This window comes from Sinohyriopsis cumingii, chromosome 6 (assembly GCF_028554795.1).
Source record: "Sinohyriopsis cumingii isolate HCF-2022 chromosome 6, ASM2855479v2, whole genome shotgun sequence".
NCBI classification, from domain to species: Eukaryota; Metazoa; Mollusca; class Bivalvia; order Unionida; family Unionidae; genus Sinohyriopsis; species Sinohyriopsis cumingii.
Window position 1 is genome coordinate 6,344,845 of NC_142966.1, and position 24,862 is coordinate 6,369,706.

The 24,862-nt window shown below is 33.7% G+C and overlaps 1 protein-coding gene across 6 annotated transcripts in view; it reads right to left on the reverse strand.

Annotated features, from left to right (window-relative positions):
- Positions 1-7,300: 7,300 nt before the first annotated feature.
- LOC149796317 (uncharacterized) overlaps positions 7,301-24,862 on the reverse strand; it is a 145,575-nt gene continuing 128,013 nt past the window's right edge. For all 6 annotated transcript variants that reach the window (XM_089960970.1, XM_089960968.1, XM_089960969.1 and 3 more), the window contains 3 exons: positions 19,291-19,476; positions 18,139-18,295; positions 7,301-12,638 (listed from right to left, as the gene is read on the reverse strand). In XM_089960970.1, the coding sequence (XP_089817096.1) occupies positions 12,455-12,638; positions 18,139-18,295; positions 19,291-19,476 (527 nt within the window). In that variant the 3' untranslated portion in view covers positions 7,301-12,454. The remainder of the gene's footprint in view (positions 12,639-18,138; positions 18,296-19,290; positions 19,477-24,862) is intronic.

Sequence of the window (24,862 nt, forward strand, 5' to 3'; positions counted from 1 at the left end):
AGTGAATTTTTCTGCGAACTGAATTGCTATAGCATCATAATAAAATATCACAAGTATAAAATGATTTCTTGAGTAGTCAGTAAATAATATAAGATAATGAATGCTCAGATAAAATCCTTCACAAAACTATGTTCATGCAGTTGTTATACAACAGGATTACCTCCAGCTGTGATGCTCACCAAGAATAAACCTACTGTGAAGTCATGGGGTACCAAGTTTTGTGGATTTAAAGTTTACAACAATCCACACATTTAATGATGCAACAAATTGAAATTTTACCATGGAAGCAATAAAAATACATGCCAAATCCATGAATTTAAACAATAAAAATACCTGCATGAATTTAAACAATAAAAATACCTGCTAAATCCATGAATTTAAACAATGAATTTAAACAATAAAAATACCTGCCAAATCCATGAATTTAAATTGACATAAATATAACCATTAAAAACAAAAATCATGCAATATTATAAAGGGGAAGAAAAAATAATGAATTCACTGATGACACAAATAAGGTTTCATCCGATGTAAGCAATAAGTAGAGAAAAATAATAATGACCTATACGTAATTTGGACATGATTGCACCCGACAGTTGGACTGAGACAACTGTTTAAAGGAAAGACAGTTTGTTTATTACCAGATTTTAAATATACACAAATAAAGCCAATGATTAAGAATTTATATGAAACAACTACACAAAAAAGTTTTTAAAAAAGTACAGAAAAATAATAGTACAGTGCATGTAGTTAGACACGGTAATTATAAAGTAGAATAGATCTCAGATGGGTAATGATTTCGTATTTAATTTATGAAATGAGTTGAATAATATCCAGTTTTTGTGAGCCTTATCCATTTGAGATTATATATATCATATAGTTTATTTTAATGGAAATAGCTTAGAAAGAAGAAATAATTTCTTTCATATCAACTCAGGCACTGCACTTTTTATTTGATTCACGTTAATAATAATCCCAGATGCTAGTTTGATTAATAATTGGCAGTTCTATGACCAGTAACATTTAAAAGTAATTCAAAGAACAACTGCACTTCTAAATCAACGGAACATTTGACACAGACAGCATCATTAGACACCGTGGAAATTTCCATGATGTCACATAGTTGACTATTTAAGTTAGTTAAGCCCTATACCTCTAATTTCCCATTTTCTGTTTCAAACAGAGGTGAGTTTTTTACTCCTAGACCATGCTTGTCATAGGGTGGAGACCATGTTACAGGTCTTCCTCCCACCCATCAATCTGTAATGAGCCCCGGCAGGGTAATTTGGCCATATTCAGACAGACGTAGCCTTTTTTCATAATATCCCTTAGGCAATGATGAAAAAAATGGTCTCCAAAATGTTGATAATGATAGCAACAAAATAAAAAGGTTCCAGAAGGCAGGGTAAGAAAAATTAATATGGATGCTACCAACCAGTAAAGAGAATACTGAAAAAGAAATTTGTGGACTTATTTGGACCAATTATATCAAAAATATTAAACTGCACACACTACATGTATAGTGTACTGACTATGTGATAACACTAAAATAAGAACTAATACAGTAATAGTAAACTAAAGACACAAACTTTACATTTAAATTTTGTAAATGTTGTACCATAATGTGTTCTATTAACCAGGTAATTAGTCAGGTAACATATGTTTGATATCAGTATGTAATACTATGCAACAGATCTCAGTCAATACACCTGGAATAAATTATGTAATAGTTCAAACAGAGGACTGTAAGAAAATATTACTCTTGCATTCAGAATATGTACAAGGCCATTCTAAACTTCTGTTTAATTGACTAGTCTGAAAAAATATATATACCAAAATTGACAACTATCATCTTGCGAGAACTGTCCTGCGCATTATAAAATATCAAACAATTACTAGATTTAGGTATTGGACCACTAATGATTTTACAGCCAAAGAAACCAATCTACTGGTAGGGGAAAAAAGAAAGAGTATTAAATATACTTGTAAATGGATTTAATTTAATTTTCATAAACTTCAATCGATGTACTACAGTTGACAACAAAATATTTGCTTTAATTTGATATCCTGTATTTAATTTCCCAATGACAGAGTAGCCTATGTTAGTATGTACAGACCAGGCAATCCCATTTAGCAGCATGTGGTGCAAGCCTATGTTAGTATGTACAGACAAGGCAATCCCAGTTAGCAGCATGTGGTGCAAGCCTATGGTAGTATGTACAGACAAGGCAATCCCAGTTAGCAGCATGTGGTGCAAGCCTATGTTAGTATGTACAGTCCGGGCAATCCCATTTAGCAGCATGTGGTGCAAGCCTATGTTAGTATGTACAGACCAGGCAATCCCATTTAGCAGCATGTGATGCAAGCCTATGTTAGTATGTGCAGACCATGCAATCCCATTTAGCAGCATGTGATGCAAGCCTATGTTAGTATGTACAGACCAGGCAATCCCATTTAGAAGCATGTGGTGCAAGCCTACATTAGTATGTACAGACAGGCAATCCCATTTAGCAGCATGTGGTGCAAGCCTATGTTAGTATGTACAGACAAGGCAATCCCATTCAGCAGCATGTGGTGCAAGCCTATGTTAGTATGTACAGACCAGGCAATCCCGTTCAGCAGCATGTGGTGCAAGCTTATGTTAGTATGTACAGACCAGGCAATCCCGTTCAGCAGCATGTGGTGCAAGCCTATGTTAGTATGTACAGACCAGGCAATCCCATTTAGCAGCATGTGGTGTAAGTATATGTTAGTATGTACAGACAAGGCAATCCCATTCAGCAGCATGTGGTGCAAGCCTGTTAGTATGTACAGACCAAGCAATCCCATCTAGCAGCATGTGGTGTAAGCCTATGTTAGTATGTACAGACCAGGCAATCCCGTTTAAAAGCATGTGGTGTAAGTATATGTTAGTATGTACAGACCAGGCAATCCCGTTCAGCAGCATGTGGTGCAAGCCTGTTAGTATGTACAGACCAAGCAATCCCATTTAGCAGCATGTGGTGCAAGCCTATTTTAGTATGTACAGACCAGGCAATCCCGATCAGCAGCATGTGGTGCAAGCCTGTTAGTATGTACAGACCAAGCAATCCCATTTAGCAGCATGTGGTTCAAGCCTATTTTAGTATGTACAGACCAGGCAATCCCGTTTAGCAGCGTGTGGTGCAAGCCTATGTTAGTATGTACAGACCAAGCAATCCCGTTTAGCAGCATGTGGTGCAAGCCTATGTTAGTATGTGCAGACAAAGAAATCCCATTTAGCAGCATGTAATGCAAACCTATGTTAGTATATACAGACCAGGCAATCCCGTTTAGCAGCATGTGGTGCAAGGCTATGTTAGTATGTACAGACCAGGCAATCCCATTTAGCAGCATGTGGTGCAAGCCTATGTTAGTATGTACAGACCAGGCAATCCCATTTAGCAGCATGTGGTGTAAGCCTATGTTAGTATGTACAGACCAGGCAATCCCAGTTATCAGCATGTGGTGCAAGCCTATGTTAGTATGTACAGACAAGGCAATCCCATTTAGCAGCATGTGATGCAAGCCTATGTTAGTATGTGCAGACCAGGCAATCCCGTTTAGAAGCATGTGATGCAAGCCTATGTTAGTATGTACAGACCAGGCAATCCCATTTAGAAGCATGTGGTGCAAGCCTACGTTAGTATGTACAGACAGGCAATCCCATTTAGCAGCATGTGGTGCAAGCCTATGTTAGTATGTACAGACAAGGCAATCCCATTCAGCAGCATGTGGTGCAAGCTTATGTTAGTATGTACAGACCAGGCAATCCCATTTAGCAGCATGTGGCGCAAGCCTATGTTAGTATGTACAGACCAGGCAATCCCATTTCGCAGCATGTGGTGCAAGCCTATGTTAGTATGTACAGACCAGGATACCCCATTTAGCAGCATGTGGTGTAAGAAAGGTTGAAAAGAAATCCTTAATGAATAGTATGTATCATTTATATGCCACTCAAATGAAGAAAATAATTATATATTTTTATTTATTAAGTTCATTAGGAAATTAATTAGTGGTCTAATCCATAACGGTAGGGATAGTGTGTGTATCAGTGACATGTGTGTGGCAGGGATTGTGTGTGTATCAGTGACAAATGTGTGTGATTAATTAGGCAGGGATAGTGTGTGTATCAGTGACCAATGTGTATGATTAATTATGCAGGGATAGTGTGTGTATCAGTGACAAATGTGTGCGATTAATTAGGCAGAGATAGTGTATCAGTGACCAATGTGTATGATTAATTAGGCAGGGATAGTGTGAGTATCAGTGACAAATGTGTGTGATTAATTAGGCAGGGATAGTGTGTGTATCAGTGACAAATGTGTGTGATTAATTAGGCAGGGATAGTGCGTGTATCAGTGACCAATGTGTATGATTAATTAGGCAGGGATAGTGTGTGTATCAGTGACAAATGTGTGTGATTAATTAGGCAGGGATAGTGTGTGTATCAGTGACAAATGTGTGTGATTAATTAGGCAGGGATAGTGTGTGTATTAGTGATAAATGTGTGCGATTAATTAGGCAGAGATAGTGTATCAGTGACCAATGTGTATGATTAATTAGGCAGGGATAGTGCGTGTATCAGTGACAAATGTGTGTGATTAATTAGGCAGGGATAGTGTGTGTATCAGTGACAAATGTGTGTGATTAATTAGGCAGGGATAGTGTGTGTATCAGTGACAAATGTGTGTGATTAATTAGGCAGAGATAGTGTATCAGTGACCAATGTGTATGATTAATTAGGCAGGGATAGTGTGTGTATCAGTGACAAATGTGTGCGATTAATTAGGCAGGGATAGTGTGTGTATCAGTGACAAATGTGTGTGATTAATTAGGCAGAGATAAGTGTATCAGTGACCAATGTGTATGATTAATTAGGCAGGGATAGTGTGTGTATCAGTGACAAATGTGTGTGATTAATTAGGCAGGGATAGTGCGTGTATCAGTGACCAATGTGTACGATTAATTAGGCAGGGATAGTGTGTGTATCAGTGACAAATGTGTGTGATTAATTAGGCAGGGATAGTGTGTGTATCAGTGACAAATGTGTGTGATTAATTAGGCAGGGATAGTGTGTGTATCAGTGACAAATGTGTGTGATTAATTAGGCAGAGATAGTGTATCAGTGACCAATGTGTATGATTAATTAGGCAGGGATAGTGTGTGTATCAGTGACAAATGTGTGTGATTAATTAGGCAGGGATAGTGTGTGTATCAGTGACAAATGTGTGTGATTAATTAGGCAGGGACAGTGTGTGTATCAGTGACAAATGTGTGTGATTAATTAGGCAGGGATAGTGTGTGTATCAGTGACAAATGTGTGTGATTAATTAGGCAGAGATAGTGTATCAGTGACCAATGTGTATGATTAATTAGGCAGGGATAGTGTGTGTATCAGTGACAAATGTGTGATTAATTAGGCAGGGATAGTGTGTGTATCAGTGACCAATGTGTATGATTAATTAGGCAGGGATAGTGTGTGTATCAGTGACATGTGGGTGTTTAATTAGGCAGGGATAGTGTGTGTATCAGTGACAAATGTGTGTGATTAATTAGGCAGGGATAGTGTGTGTATCAGCGAGAAATGTGTGTGATTAATTAGAAACTATAATAGATCATTTCTAGAGTAAGTTAGAGCAGGCACAATGAAAACTGCATATGATTATGGGAAAAAGCCTCTCAAAACTATAGAGCTGCCTAGTAGTTACTACTTTCTGGATTGATCGTCACATTTTTTACAACTGATATATAAGTTCTGATAGACCCTTTGTTGACCTTGATTTTTCATCACCAATATCGATTGGATCAAATATATATACATTATAGGCACAGAAAACAACATCCTGTCACATGAAACAATAAAGGCAGAGTTTGATTTTGGTCACCATATTATTCACCTTGTTATTTTCAATTACATTTTCTACCTGAATGTACATGTAATAGGACCAAGCTTCAGCATGGAACAGCATTTTCCCAACTCCTAAATTTACTAACTTACTGTACATATTACATTAAAATGCCAAAAATATTTTCTGTATACCATTGCAACACATCCACCTTTCTTACTTCAATTCTGATTTGAATCACATCTTTCCTGTATGTACGTGTACTCTTATCACTGGACCTGACATTAAAACGCATTGCCTTTTTTGTCACATAGAATCCAACATTTATCATATTTTATGTTGAATGGTGCTTTTTATAAGGCTTAATTAAAACCAAATTTACAATTTTGTGCCAAGGTAAGTGTATAGGTTACCTCCCCTAGACCATTTGTCTTAAGTTTTAAAAAGTATAGGATACATCCACAGACCAGTTTAAAAGTTAATGTACATGTATTTTGCAATTTTTTTAATTAGAGTTAGGAACTGTGTGAACAGCCCAGTCTCTGAATAAATGATCTTTTTTGCAATAACTTAACAGTTATATCTTTGGAGAAAAAAATTTCCTATGGCATATTTTATATTTTTTTTTTTTGAAATGTATTGGGTTTACATTTTTGTAACTGTCATTGATGAATCAGCACCTGTAAACTTATGGTAATGCTTTGTTTGTAAGATGAATAATCATGAATTTCTATTTTACTCCTTTCTTTGGAGTCCTCTACAAGCAAAGCAATTTATAAATCTTTGTAGTTAGTCAACCTTACGAACTTGCACTGCACCAAAACTACACCAGTAAGTTCTAAAACTTGTACTTTCCCTCCAAAAGTTTTTTTATACTGTGTTGTTGCAAATATCCTTCTCAACATTTTTCTCATTTGGTACAACTTGTTATATGAAATATTTCCTGGTTTTAAAAAAGACTGTCTCCATGAAAAAAAAATGGCTTTCCTTTTCAATTTTGATGTTTTTGACATTCTACGATGAATACAGTTTATGATTTGAGTTTCAATGTGTGTAGCATCCATTGTATAATATTAGAATTACAGTTTGCATTGTTTATTCTATTCCTCTGTATCGGGGTGGTGGGGTGAGGATGGGAAGTATCAGCTGACAGTCTGGCCAGATCTATTTTCGGCCTGTGGCTGTAGACCTCAACACTCTTACATTTGTCACTGAACAGTGATGCAAAGCAAACTGAACCACCTAACTGCCACAAACAGTTCTTAATATATGATGGGGTGGGGGTAATCTAAGAACAGTTTAGGCATCCAAAATAGCATCTTTGCACCAGAATTTATGGGGGTGGGGGTAATCCATCTTATTACATAATGCACATTGGTTCATGCACATGAATATGGCATATACATGGTGAATTAAGAAAAACATGAGACAACTATTAATATCCCTGCATTTATTTAGTTATCTGCATTTATAAAGTATGAACATGTATACATGCATAGCAAAGCAACTGTTTCTTGCCTGTCTTCATTACTTAAGTGGTGATTATTATCAACTTACATGCTTAGAATACGACCTAAATTATTAGTACATTCCATACTTGGTATCAAACATTTATTAACTCATTAACCCCTAGAGAATTTTGTCATTTTTTCGCCTGCAATGTGAGTAGGAAACTCATTTTGGGGGCTACTTTTGAATACATCCAAATAAATCAGCTTCCAAGAGATTTTAGTTTAGCCTGAGGCATATTTGTTTAGAAATATCATATTTCATTGGCTATTTTGCATGGGCAGAAGGGTAAAAGTTAATTTTTTTGTTGGTTATTGGACTCATCATTTTTGTGTCCTGGCCACCTTTTACTCTAATTCCCCATATTAGCCTACCTTTTGCAAAGATCTGCCTGTCTGTTTGCTGTTCAGACTGATCTGTCTTAGATCGGAGGCCAAAAAGTCTAAAAAATCCGAACACAAAATCAGATTCTGACCACAAGCTAATTTTTGGTGTAAAAAAATTGAGTCTCAAAAAGTGTTTTTCCCTCTGTAGACTGGCATGCGACTAGAAAATCCAGATTATTTGGTATCATTATAGAGTTACAGCTGTCTACTTTTCTGAAATATCACCCATTTTGGTGCATCTTAAAAGACCTTGCTGCTGTTGAGCTCAGAAATAGGGTACTACCTACTGATGCATAAATGAGGCACCATGTATTAATGAATTAACTAGGATTTTGGAAATTTCTTACAAACTGTCAAGGAATGGCTAATTTTGTAATTTATGTGCAATGTTGATGCATAAATAATTAAATTGGCAAGGAGTATTTAAAGTTTGTGACACCATCAAAATTCATCCATTAATTTTTACAAAAATATACAAACATTCTCAGTACAGGTTATCAGACCACTTAATTATTGTACAGCTTAAGAACCAGTCTACTGGTGGGGGAATCAAAAATAGAGTATCACATATTTTGAGATACACCCAATGATTTATGATCCATTACACATGTCATAAACTTCAGTTTATGTACTATAGTAGCAAAACAATATTTACTTTTATTCTGATATCGTGTCTTTAATTTCCAAGAGACAAAATAGCGCATGGACTCTTGGTGCAAGGCTATGTTATTAGGTGCAGAGAAGGGAGTCCACCTGTACATCAACAAGAGGCTCCAAAGCACCCATTTTTCAAGGCTGTGTGTGTTTATTCCAATCAATTAACATTAAGTTCTATGGGAAGTGAATTAGTGGTCTGATCCTTTAGTTATCTTTACTCAAAAATAAAATGTTTGCTGATATGTATACTTTTCAGGGCTACAATAACATTCCACGGTACATCATTCATTTCAAAGACATCTATATGTGAATGACTGGAAACATCTTGTACATCAAATCATAATTGCAGACAGATATGGTAATTTAATCAGCATGTAAGATGATGACTAAGCCTACACAGAAGTATACAAATAAGTATACAAATAAGTATACATGTAAGTATACATATATATACAACATAATAACCCTTTTTATTTATCTAATAATTTGTTGACCAAAAGGAACGTGGATAGGAAAAGAATAAAGTTAGGAAAAGACAAGTCAACTCTTGCATTGTATTGAAGCAAAATGACAATTTGCCTAATCAGTCTTCATCCAAGCACTGCCTCTAAGGTTTATTATTAAAATTAAAATTTCACAGTAGACGTACATTTTTTAAAAATTTAACATCTCATCTTAACTAATGTTTGTATTGTATTTCTCCAGATATTTTTATTTAATTACATTACAGTTGAGAAGGAAAAAAAATTGAGGTTACATTCAAATATTTAAAGGAATCAAGAATTACAGCTCAACAGCAATGTCTGCTGAAAATTTTGTTTCCATAGGAATAATTGCAGTAAAAATGAATTTCATTACGACATATTATTGAAGAGAGATTATATTTCTGCTCCATGCAATCCTTGCACACATGATAAATGTCTTAGAGACATAATATTAAGTTTAAAAAACACATTAAAAGTTATACAAAAATAAAGTATATCTAAAACATCAGACAGATTATATGTAAAGTTTATGTACATGAACACAGCTCTCAACAGTGAAAAAATAAGCATATTTTATTTAACTTATTTTATTATATTAAAACCTTTGGTTAGCTCTTTAGAATTAAAAAAAAAAATAATTTATGAAAACAAAAGCCAATGGATTTCACTGGTTTTAAAATTAATGTAAATAAAACCCATTTTGTGAGACCACCTCTTCAACCAACCCCCCATACTCAAAGCATAGTGAAAACAGATGACTGAATTACTTTATACTGTGTTTGCAATGTATTACTGTACTCAACAGGATCAAAGGGATGAGGATAATTTATCACATTCTTTGTTATAATGATAAGCAAATGCCAATATCACTCGATATATATGTATTCTAAATTGGACATTTTCAAGTAGTTTCTTGTCTTGACAGCAGTCACTATGGAACACTAATGACATATGACTATGTCATTTCCAATTTTAAAAACCCCACACAAATTGGGTCATAATATGTGATGTAAGTATTGATCAAGTTTTCAAACAAGGTGTCTCACTGTGTTAAAGATTAACATCAAATCAAGACTGATCCATGTTTTTATAGGTTTAACGTAAACAATTAACTTCATCAAAGTTTCCTTGCCAGGCAAATCGTTTGTACCTTTTTAAAGTACTGTAGAAATCTGGATTGTCCAATAATATTATAATTCTTGCACCTTTTTAAAGTACTGTAGAAATCTGGATAGTCTGACAATATTATAATTCCATTTTTTTTTCATTATTTAAACTTTTATTTATTGTTATGCCATAACAGGATATAAGTCTGAAGTGAAGTCTAGCACAGAGGCATCATGCCACAGAAATGTGGCATAATTTCCCACCCAATAACATTATCCTGACACTAGGCCGACCAAGCCTAACACAAAATCTTAATGCTGAGCATCAACTGAGACAGCTGCTAGTACCATATTTATAAGTCTTTGGTATGACTTTGCTGGGATTTGAACCTGTGAACTCCTGCAGCCAAGACAGACACTTTAACGACTTAGGCCACCGGAGCAGTATACATACATGTATTAAGTAAGAACAAGAGCTAAATTGGTATTTTAAGTAATTATTACTTCATAATTAATTTCATGAATTATGAAAAATCTATGCTGATTGTAGAATGATCTTATAATACCCATAATATTCATCAACATTTTGATATTATAGCATTTCTCCATTAAAACACCACATTGGCTGTGAACATTAATCCAACGTTGAAACTTATTGTTCTCCAAAGCACACATCGTTCATCAAGTTGGCATGGTTATATGAACCACATAAATTACTTTTAACCCTAATCCTTTTCTTGTTAGACATGGTAATTACTTCAAGACAAAAATTTTTGTTCCTCCAAGATCCTTGAAATATGGAGTACTATGTCCCACCATAGTGCCACAGCAACTTTACTGACAATCTTACCAAAAAAACTGATTTGAAAATCCAGAAAACATTGTGCAAATTATTAAGCAACTGCCCTTTGATATGCCTTTTCTACCAAAATGAGTATTTACATACAGGCTCTATCATGGGACAATCACTCTGGCTACATATTTCTTTAAGGATTAGAATTAGAGTTATGTCCCTTTACATGTATCGACTGGCCTTAAGATGTAACAAGGACTGATGAGCTAAATATATAAAGTACCTTATTTTTAGAAAAAAGCTATTTTTAGTAATGGACTATAATAATGATAATAATGATAATAATAATAATAATAATAATGAGGACTTTGTATAGCGCCTAATCTTTAGAAGCTCTAAGCGCTTTACAACATTAGACAACACCTATAAGATAAAAAACATATAATAATATTATTACAAAAACAAACACCATGAAATTAGAAAAAACATTAAAAAATAAAAGACATGCTGAGAATATTTCAGGTAGGAAACATTATTAGATCTTTAAGTTTGTTCTTGCAGTCGAAATAAGTGAGTTTTGAGAGCCCTCTTGAATGTGATCACTGTGTCTAAGTTCAGTGGGCAATTCATTCCATGTTGCTGGGCCTTGGTATGCAAAAGAACGCTATAGACACCATGCCATAGGCTTAGAGTGATGAAGTCACTCCAAACCAAGAAAATGGTCTCCAAAGAAAAGTGACCTCTCAATACAAGCCATTGTTGTATTCTTTTAATAATACAGATTAAGTTTCAAGAAATAAATGACAGGTGGTCTCCCAAAATAGTGGTCTTACAAGTCAGGTTTTACATTATAAGGTGGCTAAATGGAATTTTCACCTCCTCAATAAGATACCACAGAAATGTAGTGATAAATACTATATATAAAATTGGTGTAATTCACCTGTCCCAACATCACAGCTGAAGAACACTATATTTAATTGGAGGGGGGGAGTCTCCCCGTTCAACACCTGAATTAGATATTCAATAATATCTTATTTGTGAACCAAGGAATGTCTTTTCCACACAAAACAACTTGCACTGTTTATCTTTTTCACATCCTTTTGTAAATGGCAATTCTTTGTTAGAATATTACTGGATGATTCCACACCTATGTATACACACTACGATATATTGCTTATGCAAGAATCTGCCAATGTAAATAGGCAACTTACAGTGTACCTTTATGAGTGTGTCACAATAACACAATAATCCATCAACATAAAAAGAAAAAAGTGAACCTTCTAAATATAATGTGGGATTTGTTAGGAATCTTCAATCCCATTTTACGCTCCAGGGAATAACAACTGTCATAATAACAGTCAACAGTATCAATTAGCACAAAACTTAACAAGAATGGTACAGCATGAGTTCATATCCATGTTACCTTTGGAAATATGGGTATCTCTCATTCTTGATGATAAAAGAGATCAAAGGTTTAAACAGCATAAGAACCTAGGATCACCAAGTAGAGAAACTACCACTCTAAACACCCTGACACATGTGCCCACTCACCGCTGCCAATCTCCATCCAACACGCTAGTTCTTGTGTTGATTACTGAAAGGATCCATAAAGAATATTTCCTAGAATCAGTTTAGATATCACTGTATTATTTTAAGGTTTGTAGAAACATTTACAATAATCACAGCTATGAAATGCTTTTATACAGTTAACAAGATCATATCTGTCTACACAGGCAAAATGTTCAACCAGGTGTCCAATCTTTTTCCCATCATGCACCATCTGCTTCAGAATATATTTCATGGGGCCATCATGAACTCTTCCTCTTAGGTGCCATCTGTAACAAAAATAACAGCAACTGTCATCAACTGAGTGAATGCACTGTAACAAAAATAACAGCAACTGTCATCAACTGAGTGAATGCACTGTAACAAAAATAACAGCAACTGTCATCAACTGAGTTAATGCACTGTAAACGTTTGTGGAATTTCACACATCTTAACATATATGCTGAATTATTTTGCAAAAAATATTAAAATATAGTTTATTTCTGAAAATGAAATGCCTTCTTTTAGGAATATGCCACCGGTGTAAATATATTAAAAACCAGAATGATTATATAACTCAACCCTATGATTACATAACTCAACTCTATGATGCTTATACTATTCTCCAGCAGTAAATATAAACTTTATCAGAAAGAATAAAGACAGAAGTAATACTGAAAATAAAATACTGACCCCTTTTCACCAAAAAAGGTTAATTTTTGGTAATGTTTTCTTAACTGATTTTGATCTTAAATGTTAATTGGCACCTCTCCATTAGTAACTCAAGAACAATGGGATAAAGAAGCACAGACCATACTGCAAATGAGGGCATGAGTTAATGAGGGACATAAAAAACTGAATGCCATCCCTGCAGACCTACTGCCAAGGGTAAAGGTCAGAAAAAGAACATCTATGTAAGCTACAAAGTATATAACATAAATCATGACCTAAATAAAAATACTGATATTATGTAGCAATACATACAATATTACAATTTACAGTATTGAGAAGCATCTAATTATCAACTTTTATTATTTAAGCATAAAATGCAACCAATAAATGTACTTGAAACACAAAATTTATAAACAGCAACTATCCAATGAACTGGAAGACCAAATATATAAATGGCACCCAATCAATGAACTTTAAACACAAAATGTATAAACAGCACCCAATCAATGACTTTAAACACAAAATGTATACACAGCACCCAATTAATGAACTTTAAACACAAAATGTATTACCAGCATCCGATCAATGAATTTTAAACACATATGTATAAACAGCACCCAGTCAATGACTTTAAACACAAAATGTATACACAGCACCCAATTAATGAACTTTAAACACAAAATGTATTACCAGCACCCGATCAATGAATTTTAAACACAAATGTATAAACAGCACCCAATCAATGAACTTTAAATATAAAATGCATAAACAGCACCCAATCAATGAACTTTAAACATAAAATGCATAAACAGCACCCAATCAATGAATTTTAAACACAAATGTATAAACAGCATCCCATCAATGAACTTTAAACACAAAATGGATAAACAGCACCTAATCAATGAACTTTAAACACAAAATGTATACACAGCACCCAATCAATGAACTTTAAACACAAAATGTATACACAGCACCCAATCAATGAACTTTAAACACAAAATGTATAAACAACACCCAATCAATGAACTTACACAAATGTATAAACAGCACTCAATCAATGAACTTTAAACACAAAATGTATAAACAGCACCCAATCAATGAACTTTAAACACAAATGTATAAACAGCACCCAATCAATGAACTTTAAACACATATGTATAAACAGCACCCAATCAATGAACTTTAAACACAAAATATCAGCAAAGTCACTCAGAAACTGACTTTGCAATAAAGATGCAGTATGATTCATCCCAACGCCAGATTTCTAGACACTAGGAAGAATAGTAAAACTCTGGGTCATGAGCTAAATCCAAAGAATTAGCCAATGCCAGTGAAAGATCAAATATAGTTGAGATTAATTCTTTCTAATGGGATGGTGTGAAACTAAGAGAGATGTAAATCAGAATCAATTTCATGTCTCAAGCATTAGCAGTGTTTGAAAAATAAATATCAAAATGCGACTTAACCAAAGTTAGTAAAGCATAAAATACAGACCACAATGACCTAATTTGCTAGTATAATAGTTCTCCTCTACTCTGCATGGGTGAGCCAACAACAGGGCTAGTGCAATAGTTCTCCTCTACTTTGCATGGGTGAGCCGACAACAGGGCTAGTATAATAGTTTTCCTCTACTTTGCATGGGTGAGCCGACAACAGGGCTAGTGCAATAGTTCTCCCCAACTTTGCAAAGGTGAGCTGACAACAGGGCTAGTACAACAATTCACCTCTACTCTGCATGGGTGAGCTGACAACAGGGTTAGTACAATAATTCACCTCTACTTTGCATGGGTGAGCCGACAACAGGGCTAGCTAGCACATTTGTTGTCCTCTATTTTGCTGAGGTGAGCCGAAAACAGGGCTAGTACAACAATTTACCTCTACTCTGAATGGGTGAGCTGACAACAGGGTTAGTACAATAACTTGCCTCTACTCTGCATGGGTAAGCTGACAACAGGGCTAGTACATTTGTTGTCCTCTACTTTGCATGGGTGAGCTGACAACAGGGCTAGTACATTTGTTGTCCTCTACTTTGCATGGATGAGCTGACAACAGGGCTAGTACATTTATTGTCCTCTGCTATGCATGGGTGAGCTGACAACAGGGCTAGTACATTTGTTGTCCTCTACTATGCATGGGTGAGCTGACAACAGGGCTAGTACGTCTGTTGTCCTCTACTTTGCATGGGTGAGCTGACAACAGGGTTATTACAATAACTTGCCTCTACTTTGCATGGGTGAGCTGACAACAGGGCTAGTACATTTGTTGTCCTCTACTTTGCATGGGTGAGCTGAAAACAGGGCTAGTACATTTGTTGTCCTCTACTATGCATGGGTGAGCTGACAACAGGGCTAGTACATTTGTTGTCCTCTACTTTGCATGGGTGAGCTGACAACAGGGCTAGTACATTTGTTGTCCTCTACTATACATGGTAACAGTGACCATTTTAATAGATGATCAGCATCAGCTCTATCAAAATTGGAAGTTATCACTTGCAAGATGTTGTTCAAATTTTGTCAAATTCTGCTGGATATTTTTTAAATCTTCTTTAAAGGTTTTATATTTTTTTGTAACATAATGAGTAGGCATTATCTGACTATTTGGACCAAATTCATTTCAGTGATTTTTTAAAAAGTTGTTCACATTTCTTCTATTTTGGTAATATTGGCCACATTTGACACTGGATAGGCAAAATTTTACAGAATCTGAAACTACTTCAGCTCAGAATAATTTGTCAATTTTTTTCAGATTCCACAGATAAGAAGTTGTAAATAGCAACTGTAAATGGATGATCATACAATAAATGAACTCAAACAGCCTCATTGACTGGTTAACAAACAAAATCCATAACACTTCTACTTGACATTTTTTGAACTAATGGAATAGTGACGTCCAACCTCTGTCTGAAAATTGTTGACCTATATACTGAATTATTTATGTACTAACTCTTTTGGTGATTTCAATCATTAATCCATCATAGTCCAGACAAAAACAAAACCATCAATCCTTAATAGTCTAAATCACAACATAAACATTAATCCTTGATAGTCCAGATCATATATACACAGTAATCCTTGAAAGTCCAGACAAAAATACACATTAATCCTTGATAGTCCAGATAAAATTACACATTAATCTTTGATAGTCCAGATAAAAATATACACATTAATCCTTGAAAGTCCAGATAAAATTATACACATTAATCGTTGATAGTCCAGATAAAATTACGCATTAATCTTTGAAAGTCCAGATAAAAATATACACATTAATCCTTGATAGTCCAGATAAAAATAAACACATTAATCCTTGATAATCCAGATAAAAATAAACACATTAATCCTTGATAGTCCAGATAAAAATAAACACATTAATCCTTGATAGTCCAGATAAAATTACACATTAATCCTTGATAATCCAGATCATATATACAAATTAATCCTTGAAAGTCCAGATAAAAATAAACACATTAATCCTTGATAGTCCAGATAAAATTACACATTAATCTTTGACAGTCCAGATCATATATACACATTAATCCTTGAAAGTCCAGATAAAAATACACATTAATCCTTGATAGTCCAGATAAAATTGCACATTAATCCTTGATAGTCCAGATAAAATTGCACATTAATCCTTGAAAGTCCAGATAAAAATACACATTAATCCTTGATAGTCCAGATAAAATTACACATTAATCTTTGATAGTCCAGGTCACATATACACATTAATCCTTGAAAGTCTAGATAAAAATATACACATTAATCGTTGATAGTCCAGATAAAATTACACATTAATCCTTGAAAGTCCAGATAAAAATATACACATTAATCCTTGATAGTCCAGATCATATATACACATTAATCCTTGATAGTCCAGATCATATATACACATTAATCTTTGATAGTCCAGATAAAAACAAACATGAGCATCAAGACTTTGACTCCATATAGTAAATAAGTAAAATCTGATTAAAACGAATGTATTTTATGGAGAGAGGTACTTTTCAAATATTTAAGCAAAATTTTGTGGTCAAGTGTCTTACAAATATGGCAGTTCTTAACTCTAGTAAGCATTTATACGCTCAAAAAAATCTCATTTATCTTCAAACTATGGATATTAAACATAGAATTTTTATTTTATATGAATGATGAACATTTCAAAAAATGTGGACTACCATAAAAGTCTAAGGGATATTTGGAACTCATTCAAGGTTAGAACATGTCTTTTTGTTTTAAGCATAAAAATCACATGATTAATAACTTCTTGGAAGTGTATCCTTTTCACTCTGATGCACATATGTTAACCAAAGTTTTGTAAACTGTACTGTCACTATGGTGACCTAAATGGATTCGCAATGTACCATGGTGGGTCAGAATATAAGTATGTGACTTATTAACATTCAGGTGCTTGCATGTGTGGCCTTCAATGTAATTACTCAATTAAGGCCTTCAATGTAATTACTCAATGCTTGCATGTGTGGCCTTCAATGTAATTACTCAATGGATGCATGTGTGGCCTTCAATGTAATTACTCATTTAAGGCTTTCAATGGAATTACCAAATGCTTGCATGTGTGGCCTTTAATGTAATTACTCAGTTAAGGCCTTCAATGTAATTACTCAATGCTTGCATGTATGGCCTTCAATGTAATTACTCAATTAAGGCCTTCAATGTAATTACTCGATGCTTGCATGTGTAGCCTTCAATGTAATTACTCAATGCTTGCATGTGTGGCCTTCAATATAATTACTCAATTAAGGCCTTCAATGTAATTACTCAATTAAATCCTTCAATGTAATTACTCAATTAAGACCTTCAATATAATTACTCTATCACAATCTTTTCAGCATACAGATTCTTAACAGAAAATTTAAATCAGGATTTGGAACAAAGTCTATTGCTTAGGTTAACTTTATACTCTGTATTCAAGTTTTCCATTGGTAATATTTGGAGTTTTATTAAATTGTACACTTTATCGAAGAATCAATAAAGGCTGATGCAGATGAACTGATCTGACTTTTTGGCATGCCAACATAATCATGCATTTATCTGAGACTTGTTTCTCTATGTACTGTACTTGGAAAATGATGCTATAAGTATTTATAAGAAATATTTCACTTACTCAAGGCACTCCAAAAACCAGGGTTCCATGTCCAAAACACGACTGCCAAGATGAGTCCATGGCATAAATTTATCTTCCCCACGATGAATAAGCTCTTCCATCTTAGGACTGTTTTCATTCCAAGCACTCTCCACTGTCTGCGTACAGCGATACGGATCTGGGGAGGAAAAATTACATCTACTGTTCGTATGCTAGTAGTTTGGTTGAAGATACCCTTACAGCCAGATTTTACTATACAAAATAACAGATAAATACCTAGGTTCAGTGTGAACTTAGCTGTCAGGTAGAAGAATAGCTTTTTATCTTAATCTGGTTGGCTGGTTAGCCCTGGTAGCTATCCAATATATATTCAAGTCACAGACTATTCTGGTGAATAGACTACAGTGTTTTGCACTTTATTATCTATCAATACCATCTGACCGTAGGAAACATTTAATGAACCAATGTGCTACTGGATATTAGTTAATTAATACATAGGGATATTTTTTTCAAACCTTGATTAATGCAAACATATAATCAAGCTCCACCTATCACAATGCTAGCTGAATGCATGATAACAATGATAGCAAACTGCATGATAACAATGATAGAAAACTGCATGGAAAAAGAATGATAGCATATTGCATGAAAAAACAATGATAGGACACTGTATGGAAAAACAATGCTATCACATTGCATGGAAAAACAATGACAGCAGACTGCATGGAAAAACAATGCTATCATACTGCATGAAAAAACAATGGCAGCACACTGCATGGAAAAAGAATGACAGCAAACTGCTTGGTAACAATACTAGCACATCACATGTTCAACAGTTGTTTAGACAGCGATATTTTGACATTGTACTATTAAGATAACTGGCCGTAATGAAACATTAATTACAACAAAACAAGACATATTTTGAACTTTATATCGTACTACCGAAAATTGTAATTATGGAATGAAGCCATGTAATATTCATGACTAACACCTTTGATATTGTTTTACATGTCCACAATACATTCTGAAATCCAAAATGCTTACCAGAAATTGATAAAAGTTTATATTTATTTTTTGATGATCGGCAACAAATGCTGAAGACTTTATGATTTTTGCTTATGTGAGCTGTTAAATAATAACAACTGTTTTTGACATCTAAAGACTCCGGCTTACCTGAATTGAATTGCCTTCTAGCAACTGCTTTATCAACATTCTCGGCTGCTGCTACTGTACCTGGGCATGTGGCACTTCCTGTGTCTTGCTGATGAAGACCAGTAGACGCCCCTGATCCTGCTTGATTTATAATGGGAGGATAGCTGGTGCCTGAGGGTCTGTCTCTCACTGAGAGGGAATTGTCGTCTAGAAAAATCATCAAGGAACAAAAATAAATAATAATACAATTAACAAGATGTACAACCACAACAAGAAAATAATGATATAACTCAATTTTATACCTCCACAATAGGAAAATAATGATATAACTCAATTTTATACTTCCACAATAGGAAAATAATGATATAACTCAATTTTATACCTCCACAATAGGAAAATAATGACATAACTCAATTTTATACCTCCACAATAGGAAAATAATGATATAACTCAATTTTATACCTCCACAATAGGAAAATAATGACATAACTCAATTTTATACCTCCACAATAGGAAAATAATGACATAACTCAATTTTATACTTCCACAATAGGAAAATAATGATATAACTCAATTTTATACTTCCACAATAGGAAAATAATGACATAACTCAATTTTATACTTCCACAATAGGAAAATAATGACATAACTCAATTGTATACCTCCACAATAGGAAAATAATGATATAACTCAATTTTATACCTCCACAATACGAAAATAATGATATAACTCAATTTTATACCTCCACAAGAGGAGAATAATGATATAACTCAATTTTATACTTCCACAATAGGAGAATAATGATATAACTCAATTTTATACCTCCACAATAGGAGAATAATGATATAACTCAATTTTATACCTCCACAATAGGAGAATAACGACATAACTCAATTTTATACCTCCACAATAGGAAAATAACGACATAACTCAATTTTATACCTCCACAATAGGAAAATAATGATATAACTCAATTTTATACCTCCACAATAGGAAAATAATGACATAACTCAATTTTATACCTCCACAATAGGAAAATAATGATATAACTCAATTGTATACCTCCACAATAGGAAAATAATGATATAACTCAATTTTATACCTCCACAATAGGAAAATAATGACATAACTCAATTTTATACCTCCACAATCGGAAAATAATGACATAACTCAATTTTATACTTCCACAATGGGAAAATAATGACATAACTCAATTGTATACCTCCACAATAGGAAAATAATGATATAACTCAATTTTATACCTCCACAATAGGAAAATAATGATATAACTCAATTTTATACCTCCACAAGAGGAGAATAATGATATAACTCAATTTTATACTTCCACAATAGGAAAATAATGATATAACTCAATTTTATACCTCCACAAGAGGAGAATAATGATATAACTCAATTTTATACCTCCACAATAGGAGAATAATGATATAACTCAATTTTATACCTCCACAATAGGAGAATAATGACATAACTCAATTGTATACCTCCACAATAGGAAAATAATGACATAACTCAATTGTATACCTCCACAATAGGAAAATAATGATATAACTCAATTGTATACCTCCACAATAGGAAAATAATGACATAACTCAATTTTATACTTCCACAATAGGAAAATAATGACATAACTCAATTTTATACTTCCACAATAGGAAAATAATGATATAACTCAATTTTATACTTCCACAAGAGGAAAATAATGATATAACTCAATTTTATACCTCCACAAGAGGAGAATAATGATATAACTCAATTTTATACCTCCACAATAGGAGAATAATGATATAACTCAATTTTATACCTCCACAATAGGAAAATAATGACATAACTCAATTTTATACTTCCACAATAGGAAAATAATGATATAACTCAACTGTATACCTCCACAATAGGAAAATAATGACATAACTCAATTTTATACCTCCACAATAGGAAAATAATGACATAACTCAATTTTATACTTCCACAATAGGAAAATAATGATATAACTCAATTTTATACTTCCACAATAGGAAAATAATGACATAACTCAATTTTATACTTCCACAATAGGAAAATAATGACATAACTCAATTTTATACTTCCACAATAGGAAAATAATGATATAACTCAATTGTATACCTCCACAATAGGAAAATAATGATATAACTCAATTTTATACCTCCACAATAGGAAAATAAAGATATAACTCAATTTTATACCTCCACAATAGGAAAATAATGACATAACTCAATTTTATACTTCCACAATAGGAAAATAACAGGAGAGGTGTGTAACTGCACAAGAAGAAAACAAGATAGGTGTATGTTATAAGTAAACAACACAAAAATGTTTTGTGACTCTTAATTTTCTTGCATCATGGGTGAGAACACGATTCTTTTGAAGGAACTGGCATTCTACTGGCTGAAACAAATCGCCAGGAATCAAAAGGTAAATCCATTAATTTTCTTCTTTTATTCTTTTTAACTGATACTTCCAGAAGCCATCTGACATTCTTCTGAGACTCCTACCAAAATTTGGTAATAAAAATATTTTCTTACATGACAGAATTAACATGTACATAAGTTAACTGTATGTGCAGTACAACATTGTCATGACCTCTGACCATGAGCCTGATGTTATGCACAGAAAATAACTGAATGTGCCTCATACAATGACGAGATAACCCAGCATGCTAAGCTTGCTTAAATCAAATATTTTTCCATCAGATATACCCCCAAACAGCATTTGATAAAAAGCCATTTATACACATCTAAGTTATCCAATTCACTAGCCAGTACATCTAAAAACCTGAAAGTCGTGATCTTTGATCTTAATGTCAGAGTGCAGACAACAAACTTCGTTTTTTTTTAATGCAACTACATACAAAGTCTTCTAAAAATTAATTTGTATGTGTACAAGTCAGAGAAGAATAAACATGCAATTAATGACCTTGGTCTCAATCCCAAAGTCAAGTCAGTCTGGTTCTGAAAACTCCATCACAAAATTACAGATATACTGCTGGTTACATCTGAACTATTTTCATTCAGAAGAATTAAAACAATGCAAGAAGCAAATCAGTGAAAACAAAGGTCATATTGATAACATTTTGGAGATAGCCACCATGGTACCATGTTGAAGGTCAGATAAGAACTATTTTCTTTCAGAACCAGCCGTAATAGTATTTTATTGTGTTGGAAAGACCATCTATACCGAAGAAGTAGCCAGAACAAACATTTTCATGATGGATGTCATAAGAATCATTTTGTAGACTGGATCTGCACTATTTGTATATAGGAATAACTATACTGCATAACAGAGATATCCAGGATTAAGTTTCAATCCAAATAATTACAAATTTGGTGTACTTTATTCTATTCCAATTACAATCAAAACAAACCAAATGTTTTGGTTTACTTTATTCTATTCCAATTACAACCAAAACAAACCAAATGATTTGGTGTACTTTATTCTCTTCCAATTACAATCAAAACATACCAAATGATTTGGTGTACTTTATTATATTCCAATTATAATCAAAACATACCAAATGATTTGGTGTACTTTATTATATTCCAATTATAATCAAAACATACCAAATGATTACAGATTTGGTGTACTTTATTGTATTCCAATTACAATCAAAACATAGCAAATGATTACAGATTTGGTGTACTTTATTATATTCCAATTACAATCAAAACATACCAAATGATTACAGATTTGGTGTACTTATTCTATTCCAATTACAAACAAAACAAACCAAATGATTACAGATTTGGTGTACTCTACTCTACTCCAATTAAAATCAAAACAAACCAAATATTTACAAATTTGGTGTACTTTGTTTTACTTCAATTACAATCAAAACAAACCAAATGATTATAGATTTGGTGTACTTTATTCTATTCCAATTTCAATCAATAAAGCTATTCCTTAACAGTGAATTTCAGCATGCCATATTATCTTATATATAAACACACACATCTGTCTTTCTGTGTGTTCCAGCTGCCAAACAAGAGGTCACAAGTTCACAACTCGCATCGGCATGCCAATTTTTACCATACTTTTTTTGAATTTTCATGTTCAAACTTTCTTTAAATTCACTCATCTCCCAATTTTTTTTAATTTGGTTTTTTCCCCCCTTTTTTCATTCCCATTCTTGGATGTGCAGTTAACCAAGTATTAAATAATGACTGCATTATATTATAACAGGAGTAACATTGCTCTGGAAGGGGACCAGGAAAGTGTAGTACATAGATCTTGCAAATAAACCTGAGATTTTCATTTCTGAAAAACTGTACTTGCCCAGGACTAAACTTCTGCTGCCAGGCACTTGTATTTGAAATGTATATCAACATGTTAAACATTACCAAATGAAATGTGGTGATTTTCTTTTCAAGGTGTGTTCTACTATTGTTTCAAATATTACCATCAGTGGAACAATATCCAAGGGAGATAACTGCTATACAAGCTAATCATTTGCGCAACTTATGTAATGATTCCCTTGACAAAAAAAAAAGACTTTGTCAGTATTATTAACAGCACAAGCTATATTTGGTAAAAGAGAATGGCTACTATACCACAGACATGGACAAACTCACATCCTCCAAGCCAAAAATGTACCAGCTTGGTGCAGAATACAATGGTCGCACACCGATGGAGTAGCCTCTCTATAAGGAGGCCATATCAGAGCAGTGTAATTGTGCCAGGATTTAAAACTCTCCAAGAACAAGCCTTGTTATCAGTTTAATATTCCATGACACTAATATGAAATTCTGCTATTGATTGCAAAATTGGCACATGTATTTTCATTCCGAAATCAGTGGAGACCATAATGTTTATTTTTAAATGAACTTATTAAAAGAGAACTGAACCTTAATACACAGACTTGGCATTAAAGCTTTATAAGTACAAAGTAGATCAATACCACTAATCCTTTACTTAAATCAATCATAATTATCTTCAGAGAAGCAAATATTTTTGTGTTTTCTTACACACACACACACACACACGCTTGCCTTTGCAAAGGTTGCATGTACTTATTTTCCATACAAATTTATTTTCATATATACAGTAATTATCCAGATTTTAAAGTATTTAAGAGGAAAAGCTTTTTAAGAGTGCAACATTTAACTTGAAGTCAACAAGATGCAAGTTTGAACCCTTAATGGCAAATGGACAATTTAATTGGGCCGTTACTGGCAAATGGACAATTTAATTGGGCCCTTACTGGCAAATGGACAATTTAATTGGGCCCTTATGGCAAATGGACAATTTAATTGGGCCCTTACTTGCAAATGGACAATTTAATTGGGCCCTTACTGGCAAATGGACAATTTAATTGGACCCTTACTGGCAAATGGACAATTTAATTGGACCCTTACTGGCAAATGGACAATTTAATTGGGCCCTTACTGGCAAATGGACAATTTAATTGCCACCAAGTATAGTCAAAGCAGTCCTGTTATTTTTGGCTTATGCTTCATGTTGATACAAGATCCTATGTTAGATACAGATCATTACCATTGGAGTTCTTTATTCCAGTGTTTCTGCTAGAGGACACTAAAAATGCATCTTCACTAATGTGACG